This window comes from Staurois parvus, unplaced genomic scaffold (assembly GCF_062004578.1).
Source record: "Staurois parvus isolate SC_StPar_1 unplaced genomic scaffold, SC_StPar_1.0 ptg000233l, whole genome shotgun sequence".
Taxonomy (NCBI): domain Eukaryota; kingdom Metazoa; phylum Chordata; class Amphibia; order Anura; family Ranidae; genus Staurois; species Staurois parvus.
This window is the reverse complement of record NW_028318029.1, coordinates 891,246-904,700: the sequence shown is the minus strand read 5'-3', so window position 1 is coordinate 904,700 and position 13,455 is coordinate 891,246. Positions and strand designations below refer to the sequence as shown.

The 13,455-nt window shown below is 41.0% G+C and overlaps 1 protein-coding gene across 2 annotated transcripts in view; it reads left to right on the top strand.

Annotated features, from left to right (window-relative positions):
- The window catches only part of NALCN (sodium leak channel, non-selective), a 694,063-nt gene that overhangs the window by 539,080 nt on the left and 141,528 nt on the right, over positions 1-13,455 (top strand). For both annotated transcript variants that reach the window (XM_089679951.1, XM_089679950.1), the window contains 2 exons: positions 1,642-1,733; positions 1,812-1,934. In XM_089679951.1, coding sequence (XP_089536077.1) covers positions 1,642-1,733; positions 1,812-1,934 — 215 coding nt within the window. The remainder of the gene's footprint in view (positions 1-1,641; positions 1,734-1,811; positions 1,935-13,455) is intronic.

The following is a 13,455-nucleotide window of genomic DNA, read 5'->3' as shown; positions in this document are numbered from 1 at the left end:
AATCATGTAAAATCAAATTCATGTTTGTTATTTCATCTGCACATGATTGGATAATTGAAGTGAAAATTCTCGCAATTTATTGTGTTGAGATTCTCAACTTCTTTGATAAATCAGTCCAATAATATCTGTTTACTTTTATTTTAATTAAGTAAATAGAATATGGAAGGTCAACTCTCATTGTTAGCATGCTATCAGAACTTTAGCTCTGAGAAAATAATCAGTATATAATTTATGAAAACAGGCAGGAATCTGAAATTAAGGAAATTCCCTATTAATTTTCATAAGTCAACTGATAATCCAAGTTCTTTATTTGCGCTAATTTGAAGACGAAATAAAAAGCAATAATGTGCAAAAATATATATTTAATAAAAATAAAATTCAGTGCAAAATGGTAATGGAATATAATATAATAGGTGATGATAAATAATAAACAAATCAAATTAGCAGTACAATGATCTAGTCACAAATAATGGTTAGAAATTCAAACAAGCAGTTATTTTCAAATGTTAATGAAATTAGGACTAACTGTCTAAAAATGCAACATAAGAAACTCTCAGTAGCTCAGTAACATGTGACAATGACTATGCAAATCAACCATGTGACCTCTCTACAACCAGACATTCAAAGCTCAATGAGTACCTTGGCATGAATTGATTAAGAATACCATACACAGGCCAATCCAATCAGCATAGAATCTATCTGAGGTAAATTTTTACTGCTCCACTAAGTTGTCTACTTTGTCATATATATACAGTATATATATATATATATATATATATATATATATATATATATATATATATCACAAATTATAACATTTAGAGTGAAACTTTAACACAGAGCAATATAGATTTTTAGGCATTGACAACATTTTGTATAATAAATTAAATTTGTAGATTCTGCATTTTGTCTAAAGGTTAATATAAATATATACAGTATGACATTATTATGACAGAGTATGGAGGAACACTATTCAGAAGATATTTAAGTCTACCAAAAATACAGTCTATGAGAGATGTCGTTTGCTATTAAAGTGTATCTAGACCCAATGTAATATATTGCAGTTTATCAGTTCTTTGGCAAGGTACCTGTCTTTTTTTTGCGACATATTTCCTTTTAATTTCACCTGATAATCAGGCAAATAACAGATTTTCTGACCATAAGAGGCTATTCACACTTCTCTACTGTATCTATTAGGGTGCCATGATTCCTGCCCAAGCTGGACTTCAAATATCTGCCTTTCTTTATGTCCATGAGGGTCGTTGGGAATAGTAGTTGACAAAAGAAAACATTGTTTTTACTTTCTGTAGAGCACAGGAAGGAGCAAAGACACTGTAATTCTACTGACAAAACTGACAAATACTTTCTGTACTTGCTGAAAATGTTTTAACCTGAAATTTAAAACTAACACAGCCACAACATCTTCACTCTGGTAAACTGCATTATATTCATTTTTGTTCTTGGGTTTAGTTATCCTTTAACTATATATTAAAGCACAGATAGAAACAATGGACACAGGAAAGGAAAATCTGAAAATCAGTAGAAGGTTAAAATGCATTTGGGAAAACAGATTAATTATTTTTTTTTTATTTATGAACAAATTTTTATGGGATTTGTATTTTTGCCACTAACTAATTGTAGCACTCCAATACGGTTCGGTACAGAAATGCCCAGAGAGAAGACAGTGAAATTAAAATGATTCAGGAAAAGAAGGAGCAAGCAGAGATGAAAAGGTATTTGTGTTTTTTCTGCATATAGTTGTAGATGTACATGTTCATATGAAGGCCTAACTTCAATCTCTACTTTAATAGAAAAGTACAAGAAGAGGAGCTTCGAGAAAATCACCCATATTTTGACAAGCCACTCTTTATTGTTGGTCGTGAGCACAGATTTAGAAACTTTTGCCGAGTCATTGTTCGCGCTCGATTTAATGCGTAAGTAAAGAACAGAATCAATAAAGACTTATATTGCATTTAGTGTATTCAGCAGTAGATTTTACAAAGTAAATTCTACATACTGTAAATATTCTTTGCTACCCTAATTTGGCACATTAATATGTGTAACATTAACTTCTCAATTACGTTTATTCAGGGGCGGACTGACAACTCATGGGGCCCCCGGGCAATAGGGGATCATGGGGCCCTGTGTCCTTGCCCAAACTCAAAAAAGCCTATGAAAAAGGTACCGGGGCATCTCATGGGGCCCACTACTGACCCTGGGCCCTCAGGAAGTGCCTGAGTCTCCAAATGGTCAGTCCGCCCCTGCGTTTATTGGATTGTTATGTTATAGTATTTACATCCCCATCAGTGGCATCACTAGAGTTGGTGTCACCTGGTGCGATAAAACATGGTGCCACCCCCACTAGCCTGGCACAGTGCATTTGGGGTGTCATTAACAATTAATGACATCTGATTACATCTGGCAAAGGCAGCGCATCTACGTGTGGTGTGGGACATGCACACAGAACATGCCTCACTGTGTCTCTGTGTGAACTGGCAGAGATCAAAAGGGGCATCATTCATGTATATGAAATTCAGTACAAAAAATCCTTTTATAATAGAGTATGATTTAGCAGATGATCTCCATTCCCATATCCAATCTTCCCCTGATTTAGAGTGTACATATACCTAGGTAACCTTTACACCAGACAGGTGCCTTCAGAAGCACACAGAAGAGGGCTGCTGTTTGGGTGACGCATATTTTGGTTAGTGGCAGGATGACAGCTCCAACCCGCCCTCCACCTTTCATTGGGAGACTCGCTCAGAGCTCAGATGATGTATGTAGGCGTGGCCCAGCATGGCCTCCTGTTGGCCTATCCTGAGCAATCCACGCCCAACAGCTCTCACTGTTTCCCATGGCAGGGCTATAGTATAAATTCAGCTTAAAAGACAGTGAGCGCTCTTATAAATAAAGCAGCTAGAACACTAAAGGAAACCACACTGCCTTCAAAATATCAATATAACCATAAAACATCAAAGTGCAGCGCTTAAAAAAGTATATAAGTGATAAACAATAGTAAAGAGTCAATAAAGCATCCACAATGTATCACTGGAGAAATGCGAACTTCCACGGCCTTTTACTCCTTCAAATAACAGAAATGCGCACTCACCAGAAAACGCATGGGTATGCGCATGTACAATCAAACATCCCAGGTGATAGGAACATCCAAGGTTAGGCAGCAGGCATTTTCCTCATGATGGGTCATCACAGATTCTTGGGTCAGGTCCAGAGGTTCCCCCTAAGGTCAGCCAGGTGCTCCACACAAAAGCTCCTCTTAAGATGGCAGTGTGTTCTCTCTGTGGGAATGATAGCTCCACATAGGAGCCCCAGAAAACAGATGCCAGAGATAGTGTAGTACTTCCCATACACTTTTTATTTGTATAAAACGCATAACAGGGCAGTGTGCATAATCAGTTTCATAAGTGAATAGAAAAAGAAGCAATACTGACCCCAATAAAAATGGCCGCTGGGCCTCCTCGTGGCTCCGGCGGTAGTATGACGTCACGCTCTGCACAGCTCCTCCTTAGGCCTTTCGTGCTACAGGCACATCATCAGAGGGGAGACTGTACGGTACAGTCTCCCCTCTGATGATGTGCCTGTAGCACGAAAGGCCTAAGGAGGAGCTGTGCAGAGCGTGACGTCATACTACCGCCGGAGCCACGAGGAGGCTCGGCGGCCATTTTTATTGGGGTCAGCATTGCTTCTTTTTCTATTCACTTATGAAACTGATTATGCACACTGCCCTGTTATGCGTTTTATACAAATAAAAAGTGTATGGGAAGTACTACACTATCTCTGGCATCTGTTTTCTGGGGCTCCTATGTGGAGCTATCATTCCCACAGAGAGAGCACACTGCCATCTTAAGAGGAGCTTTTGTGTGGAGCACCTGGCTGACCTTAGGGGGAACCTCTGGACCTGACCCAAGAGTCTGTGATGACCCATCATGAGGAAAATGCCTGCTGCCTAACCTTGGATGTTCCTATCACCTGGGATGTTTGATTGTACATGCGCATACCCATGCGTTTTCTGGTGAGTGCGCATTTCTGTTATTTGAAGGAGTAAAAGGCCGTGGAAGTTCGCATTTCTCCAGTGATACATTGTGGATGCTTTATTGACTCTTTACTATTGTTTATCACTTATAAACTTTTTTAAGCGCTGCACTTTGATGTTTTAGGGCTATAGTATAAATGCAGTGAAGTAACCCTGATCCCACCATTCTTCAGCTGAGGCTGACACATCGGGGTGTGGCTTGCTACAAATGAAGGCGGGCTGGGGCGTATTAACCTGTACCAAGTCGGTACTTCCTGCTGGACTCTCTGTGTGATCTTAGGTGAGCAGACCACGTAATGCTGGATAATTCCTGGCGGCTGGCAGGATCGGAATTAATGGGGATGAATGTCTGGGGAAGGAGCTGTGTGTTCTGTGCTTACAGCTCTGTGTATTCTCTCACCATGTGGGGGAGCGGACCAGTGTCACCCTGGTCCTTACCCCCATAGCAACGCCACTGCTCCCCATGACAATAATACAGAAGTTTGATGTTTTGAATATAGGAATCAAATTATTGTAAAGCTGTCTCTGGCAAAAAAATTTAAACAGTCTTTGGTAGATAAGAAGGATTTATAAGTCTTTAGAAATACAAGAGAAGCAAAGCTTTACAATAAAATTTTCTGACTATAGAAATGCATGTTTTGGATATATAGAACATTTCTGCTATCGTGTTAATCTAGGCTGAGAACCTTTTTCCCCTTGATGATGCTTGCATATCACCCAGGAGGCTCTTTCAGTATCTATTACAGAGCTACTCAAGCCTCAAATGATTTACTTATTATTTTTCAAAAGATTCAGAATAATACAAGCAGCCACACATGATAACACGTAAAGGTTCAGTCGGCATCATGTTATTTAACAGAGCTCTTATATTAGAGTGGGCACTTTATTGTAGTGCATTGTAAAAACCAAGAGAAAAGCATACCTAAATAAGATTAAGATGACATATGTAACTAAACATTCTTTGTCCTAGTGCGGAGGTCAGCAACCAGTAGATCACGATCTACCGGTAGATTTTGCTGAGGGACTACTTGTAAAGTTGGAGCTATAGTAGAGAACAAGTGCTGCATAAGCTAATGGCTCCTGTCCCATGTGAAGTGATGCCAACTGAACTCATCCTCTTATCCTGGCTAGCGGTCTCCAGAGTGGTGCCAGTAGCAATACAAAAGAGATGTTCAGGTCAGTGTGAAGCAATACACTGCACATAATAGTATACAGCTGTTTTCACACTGATGCTCTGCAGTTTACCCACACTGTGGGTGCAGTGTGAAAGCAGCCTTATAGGGGGCTCAGAATACTAAGGGTTCATTTACATTTGCAGTTTGGGGGTGGTAAAACGTCATAGTTAAGATGTGTCTTTACCACCCCTGTCCCAACTGCACCCCCTTTAGCTGCAATGGCCAGGGGTGTACGCATGTCACAGCCACAGCAGGAGTTATATGCCTTGTCATGGTAGGTGGGTGTAGAACCTTCCAAGCATGACCATTCCAGTGAATGAGGCTGCTCTGCAAGTGTGCTGCAACCTTGTGCAATACAGCAAACAAGGGGTTAAAGCAGGCAGCATTGTGTTGCTTTCTCACCACCTACTTTAACCGCTTGGACCCCACAGAAGCATGCAGTTGGGGGGTGCTTGCAGAGTGGCCCCATTTACTTGAATGGGTCATGATTGGCAGGCGGTAGCACCCACCAAACCCCCCCCCCAACTACCCGTGTGAATGAGCCCTAAGGGTGCCCCTGCTGAATGCAGCTAAGGGCTCATTCACAAGTTCATCAGGCACTGCTGCTCTTTTGAAAAGTGATCCGATTGTGTTTGAAAGCTGGTGAGGAGACAATATGTTGTCTCCTCAACACCTGATTAAACCCATAATTGCCGTGCAATGCATACAATTGCAATACGGTAGCACAGCAATTAGAAGTTTAAACCAGGTGTGAGGAGGCGACACTGAGTGACACTGTGCCCAGTGATCTTTGACTTCTCCCATGTTGTTCCGGTAGATCTCCACCTCTTTAACATCTTCCCACCTGACCTAAAGCAGACTGACAGCCTGACGAGGCGTTCCTCCTTCTGAGTGGGCGTCATATGACATCCTCTCAGAAAGCGCCACTCACGCGGCTGCAGAGCCGCACAACAGTGTGATCTGTCACTGGCTGTGCGACACAGCGGATGACTGATCACTACACCAGCCCCCTGCCAGTGTCATGTGATCACTGTGACAACTCACAGCAGATCACATGACTATGAGAAACAATGGATGTCTTCTTTTCATGACATCCATTGTTTACAATTGTGTTGTTAGCTGTAATTGGTCACAGCAATCACATGGTACAGACAAGGTCAATCACAGCCCATCTGTATCATCTGAGTGGCTTTGGCCAATCAAAGCTAATCACAAAAGACACTGAATGAATACTTTTCCAAAAAAAGGATCATTTGGGGGATATTTTCTCTTGTGCCATGTTCTCTCCATTTATCTCCCCAATGGGAGTAAGCTTATTGAAAAGTAACAGTTTGCTAGAAATGAACTTGCATCTAGGAGAACAACCTCAGGGTTTGATTTAAGTGAAATAAAATGGTGCAATTCAGAGTGCAAAGAGTAGCTGGGTAGGGTGCAAAATGTGGCTGTGGTAAAGTAAAATGCCTAAATTATTTTCAAAAGGTAATGTTTTAAAACATATACAGTCTGCGCCTTTTAGTGTTTGTTAAACTAGAGCAGTTCTTTGGATTAAAAAAAAAAACTAGAGCAGTTCACAATTTGTTCAGCTTGGCTGAATGATTGAATACCAAAAATGTGTCCCAAGGTGCCAGATAGCTCAAATACTTCTTTATACTTAATGATACCCAGTCCTGTCTAGTCTTCCTTGGCTTCCAACTGCTAGAAGCATCAATGAGGATTTTGTGATGTTTGTAGTTCTACACAGTGTATGAAGATTAAGATCTTTAATGGGAACTTTTTAAAGGGAGAGTTTCAAATGGAAGAATAGACACAGTAAAAAACACATTTTAAATCACTAAATATAGGGTTCAAATTCTAAATTTATACACTTTCTCTAAGTTTCTCTTAGCTAATATGTCTAGTTATTACACCTTTGTAATTTTAAAAAGTCAGCAAAAAGTTTTTAGGGTTGGGTAAAAATGTATGGGTGTGGAAAAAATGATAACAGTGAGAAGTGTCAGGGAACTCCAATGTTCCTCTGGTTTCTTGTGTAAGGGAGGTTTCAGGGGGTGCAAAAACAAAAAGAAGGGACAAAAATGATAAATGTGAATAACCATCTCCACGCTTACAATTACATAATTTACTTGTCCTATAAGGCTGAATTATGGTAAACTATAGCAAAACTTTCAGGACACACTACATATATTATTTTATTTAGTGTATTTATGTATTACTAGTACATAATATGGATTATGAAACCATTTTTAATGCAATCTATGCTTGAGAAGATGAAGTGTGAAAACATAATATTAACATACTGGTTTTCTCTAGAGTGCAAAGCCTAGGTCCACCATAAACTCCCAGATTTTTTTTCCTCATATATATCCAGATTCTAGCCTGAGATTTATCTTTCCACAATATTACTGCAAGGTTTATATGTTGTTTATTTCCTTATGAAATGTATGAACTTTTGTTATATTCCATTAGCGAAATAATTGATTAACTTATTTTTTATACCTACCCATTTTCTGTGGTTACATATCTGTTTAGATTTGGTAATGTATGAAGTCTCAAAATACCATAGTCATAATTAGCAACTTCAATGCATACACAAGCAATATGCTTAAATATTTTGAGGACAATAGAGATCTTCCTTGAATGCTAATACCAAAGTAGTACATTAAAAACAATTTTGGGTCTTTTTGTGCATTTTAAGTATACTATCTAACTTTTCCCCTACATTTTTTTTTTTTTTTTTTGCGCTTTCATTCAGTCTTTTAGGGAAGGAAGGAGGTGAAAGGTCCACTAGAGAAATAAAAATAAAAAGTGACAGTTTTGTAAAGAAGTCATTTCAAAGCCTTTCAAAGTGTTTTCACATGCCAAACGTTTTTGACATTTATTCATTAAAGAAATGGTTAATGATGAATCTAGGCAATTCTTAGGTAGCCTACAGCTTTTAGGTTAGGTGTAGCATTTGCCTAAATCTACTACTTTTATGTCAATCCAAGAGAGTTTAAATATTATTACCAAAGCATGATATAGAGTATATAAAAATTGCATATACCATAAATAATAATCACAAATGTTTGCCATTATAATCACACATTGCACAAAACCTTTATGTTAGAAATATATAACTACAGTCTAGATACCCTGCTATGAATGTGTATTTGCTGACCAAATCAATGACATTTATTTCTAGGGAAGAATGTACATAAATGGAACACCCAGACTTTAATATGCTACTTGTTCTGTAACCTTTTCAGCTATGCAGCTATGCAGAGATAATTCAGGAATAATAGCTTTTGGATAATGGCTGATTTATAGCCCCAACCTGACTTTTTAAAAGGTCAAGAGGTGCTTATAAAGCCATAAAAAATCTAGTATGTTTTGTGGTGTGTGTGCGCACTCCTGTGTCTATAAGAAACATGGCTTGCAGGATTGTGAATGGTGCATACATATGTGTCATCTAGGTTTCTCACCTACACATGGTGAGGGGCTCCATAGTTGATGACTGATGTGGAGGAAACAAACTTTTTTTTTCCATAAATTAATAAACATGTCATACTCACAAGCTATATGCAATGGTTTTGCACATACATACAAAATACTGCAACCATAAAGTGTACAATCCAGTGTCCAGACATCTTACCAGATGTAATTGATCTCTAAACCATAAGAGATCAAAAGTAAATGGACCTCAATATAGCAACATCAGCTCACTCACTGCTTCACAAAATGGGTCACAGATAACCTTTAAGGGACAAAAGGAAGGACAAAGACCAGGGGCGGACTGACAACTCATGGGCCCCTGGGCAATAGGGGATCATGGGGCACTTGTGTCCTTGCCCAAGCTCAAAAAATCCTATGAAAAAGGTACCAGGGGCATCTCATGGGGCCCCCTACTGCCCCCGGGCCCTCGGGCAGTGCCTGAGTTTCCAAATGGTCAGTCCGCACCTGACAGAGACTAACCCACAAAGTGTAATACTGTTAAAAGTATATGACTATATTTGTGCTCTCAATGTGTAAGATATAAATCAGACAGGAAATGTTGTGCCACTTGGCATTCGGCAGATGTGATGATGGCACAGGCCAGGCCCCTCCCTATGCATTTCATCATACAAAGAACGTCATCAGGGGAACAGGAGCTGGCCGGCAACATCTGCAATAAATTAATATATGGACCAACTGATCATCACAATTAGAGCTCCTCCTTTGGATTTCATTAAACGCCACCCAAAAATGTATTCCACATATACTATATAAATTAACGTATCTAAAAAAAAAAATATATATATATATATATGTATTAAAAAAATTTATAAAAATTGATATGCAATAATTTAACTTTAAACAGTCCATCACAGTACCTTCTAGTGAGCAAACACCAGGAGGTAATGAACCAGTGTTATGAAAACATAGGAGGTGCACTGCAAAGAGGTATATACTGTAATTACAAAAGGGGGAAATGCTGACTGGATGAGACATCAGATACTAATGTCACACGTACAGGAAAACTGGAGTATTTTAAAAATATAAAAATGACTTACCTATGCACCTCAGAGTGCCACACTCAAACTTGGGCTGGTCTGGGCTGGTGTTGTTACCCTACTTAAGGCTTTCATTAATGGAAGTGTCACAGTCCTTCACAAGATTCTCCCCATTTGGAAACAAGAGACCACCCCTCACAAAAGTATAATCAAATACATTGCTCATATGCAGTTTAGAATAGCTTTAGTCATGCCCATATTACAGAAACATATACAGCAAGCACATAAGATACAGACTAGAGTTTATAATCAGCCTTCTAAAATCTGAACCCTTAACCCAGAAGAATCTTGCTCTTGTTGTCTACTTTAGAGAGTAATTTTTTATATAACAGCCTGGAAAGATGAGACCCCTCCAAACATACCAGGTTAACTTATTAAAACCCTGGAGGGATCATGAGAAACATTTACCTGAAAGTTACCTTAAAATATCATCCCAAAAGAAAAGAAGTTTCTGAAGATGTGCAGAAAGTGTTAGCTCTTTGGGTCATAAAGGAATCTTACACTGAGTGGTCAAGTTCCATAGTGCTTATCTCTAATCTAGATGGCAACTCGAGGTTTCTGAAATTACATCAGGAAACTAAATGCAAAATTCATATTTGAAGCTTATCATATGCCCCAGGTGAATTAGTCAAAAAGGTTTGGTGCCACCAGGTACATTCCAACCCTTGATGTTACTAAAGGGTATTGTCGGGCTCCCTTAACAGACGGGGCAAAGGAAAAGACAGCTTTTCTCAAAACAGATAGGCTGAACCAGTACCTGGATCTCCCTTTTGGCTTATATGGGGCCCCAGTTTCATTCCATAGAATGATTGACCACAGTCTTAAGCCCCACAAAGCATATGCTTCAGCATATCTACATGATGTTGTCATTTTATAGTCTTGACTGGGATTTCCACCTACAAGGTCCAGGCATATTCCACCTATCTAAAAGGCCCAGGCAGTTTTATTCCATTACGAAGGCTGGGTTACCCACCAAAAAAAAATGCAATAGGCCTGGATGGCAGGTTATAATCCTATAATAGACAAAACTGAAACAATTAAAAGCTGACCCTCTGTCTGTCTTTCCCAGGGAAGGGGAAAGAGAAGACAGACAGCAGGTCTGCAGCCACCAAGCATATGTACTATTTGACATATATGAGCATTGTTACATGCTAATTTACAATTGTAAGTACAATTTTATTGCATCTATTAAAATAATAGTGGTAAACACTATGAGGCTCTCCTTGTTTTTTATGAGATCTCATATTTGTGGATGATTATGGTGCGTACACCTCGGATTGAAAGAGGATCAATGGAGTCGGTTATATGAACTGCTGGTCTAAGGAAAAGCCTCGTGGAGAGGGTGTACTTCTGAAGCTGTTGTTGACATTACATTGATAGTGGGGTCTACCTAAATAGTTGAGGATACATCTGAGTGGGTCATGGTGGAGTGTGAAGTGATGCACCTTGAAACATGGATTTCTTGCACATAATGCTCAATTGAGATTTGAACTACAGTTTATGCACTGAGGACTTTATATGGACACTTTTTATATTAGGTATTGTATGCCTATTTGCTGGGTTTGATATTTATTAATATAAAAGTTTAAAGGAGCGCTACACTAATTATTTTTGGTTTTCATGTAATACTGTATTACAGTGTTTTCACAGTGGTGTCAGCTCAATTGGTATTGATGATTTCACATATATTCTTTTATATAATTTTCAGTATATTTTCTTTTGTTATTACACTTGTTTTAGCAGCATGGGGGTACTATCTATACTTATGCTAATGATAATGTAGCATTATACAGCACTGTATATAGCACTGTAGACCTGAAAGCACTGTCAACTCTCTTTATCTACTCTAACACTGACAAATGCTTCTGCAAATCCTGTTTTTTAACCACTGCAGCCATACGTCACCAAGTTGAAGTAGCTGTACCTGGGTGATGCCTGCAGCTGCAGGCATTACCCCGGTATTTTTTCTTTCAGCTGCATGTGAGCTTTAATGTAATAATGATCTGAGTGGCTAATTAGCAGCTGGGTTGCTTTTACAGGCAATGGAAGGGCCCCTTCCCCCTCCCGCTGCCTTCTGGTGCCTTCCCGAGCTCTCCCATTCCACCAGGGCACCCATGACTGAAGCCGGCAGTTCCACTGGCTTATCATAGAGATGACCGTGGATCAGAATATCCCCAAGCATCTCTGTGATAAAAGAAACCGAAAGTGATGAGCATTTTGTCACTTCCGATTTCACCATTGCTGGCTTGTGAATGCATCTCATCAAGTCAATCTTGGTTTATTCAGATGGTTTTAAGAACAGAGGAGAGATCTTGGGTCTAATAGACCGCAGATGTCTTTAAAAAACAAAAGGGTACATCACTGCCCTTAGCTATGACAAGGAATGTTGTTCAACTCTTGTGATAGCCACAAAAGTGATTAAAAATGTAATAAAATAGGGGGGGCGCTCGTGAGCAGCAGCCAGGATGGCTGCCTATTAATTTACTGTCTCGGCCACCGGACACATCGGCCAATTTCTGACCCTCAGGGGGGGTCCCTCCGCTTCCTCCCTGGCCCCCTGTCCTTCCAGCACCCTGATGGGGAAAAAAACCCCGGCCCCCCGCACCTCCAGCGTCCGGCGGACCGTTCAGGAGGTTGCGGCCTACCCGCCGGAGATCGCGGGTGAAGCCGCGGCCTCGATTTTGGGCCGGCCGCCGGAAGCTTCCAGGACCCCGGCCGCGGATTCGCGATTTTCGCCCGGGACAACAGCTGAAGCCCTGGCTGAAAGTTTGGGTCCCCTGCCATCACTAACTGCAGGTGAGATGGATCCTGGCAGTGGGGAGGACCTGGATCCCGAGCCATCCCGGCGGTCGCACATTCCATCCCTGCGGGATGCCGAGCTCCTGCGCCGCTTTAAAAGTATGCTGCAATCAGAATTGTCCTCCGCTACCTCCAAGCTGGCCGACCGTCTTTCGCGGGAAATTCGAGATTTGGGCAATCGGACGAATGATCTCGAAGATAAAATGGACGCTGCGGCCACAGTCATTGAAACTCACGAACAGGACCTGTGCGACCTTAAGAAGGAATTGGCGGATGCACTACTGCGGCTTGAGGATTTCGAAAACCGTTCCCGCCGTGGCAATTTGCGGTTAAGGGGTATTCCGGAAACGGTCACGGATCTTACCTCCACTGCTACTGCTCTGTTTCAGGAGCTGACACCCGCTATTCCCATTGACCGGCTCGAATTTGACCGCATACATCGTTCTTTGGGCCCCAGACGACCGGATGGGTCTCCGAGGGACATTATCATCAAGTTTACTTATTACCGCACTAAGGAAACTATCCTCTTGGCGGCCAGAAATAACCCTGATCTTAGCTTCCAGGGGCACCGCTACCAGCTTTTCGCGGACCTCTCTCAGACCACTCTCCAGAAGCGACGCCAGTTGAAGCCCTTCACTTCTGTCCTGGTGAAACACAGAATTAAATATACCTGGGGCTTTCCGTTCCGCCTCACCTTCACCTACCAGGGCCGCAGTCATTCTGTGGCTACGCCGGAGGAGGCCCATTCTCTCCTAGAATCTCTACATCTTCCCTCGCCGGAAGCTGCTGATCGGAGCCCGGCTCATTCATCTAGATCCTCGGCAAGGCCGCCCCCTCTGGGCCGCATCTGGGAGCGGTCGTCCAACAGGAGGGGGGCTCTCCCTCAGACCCCTTCGCGATCAAG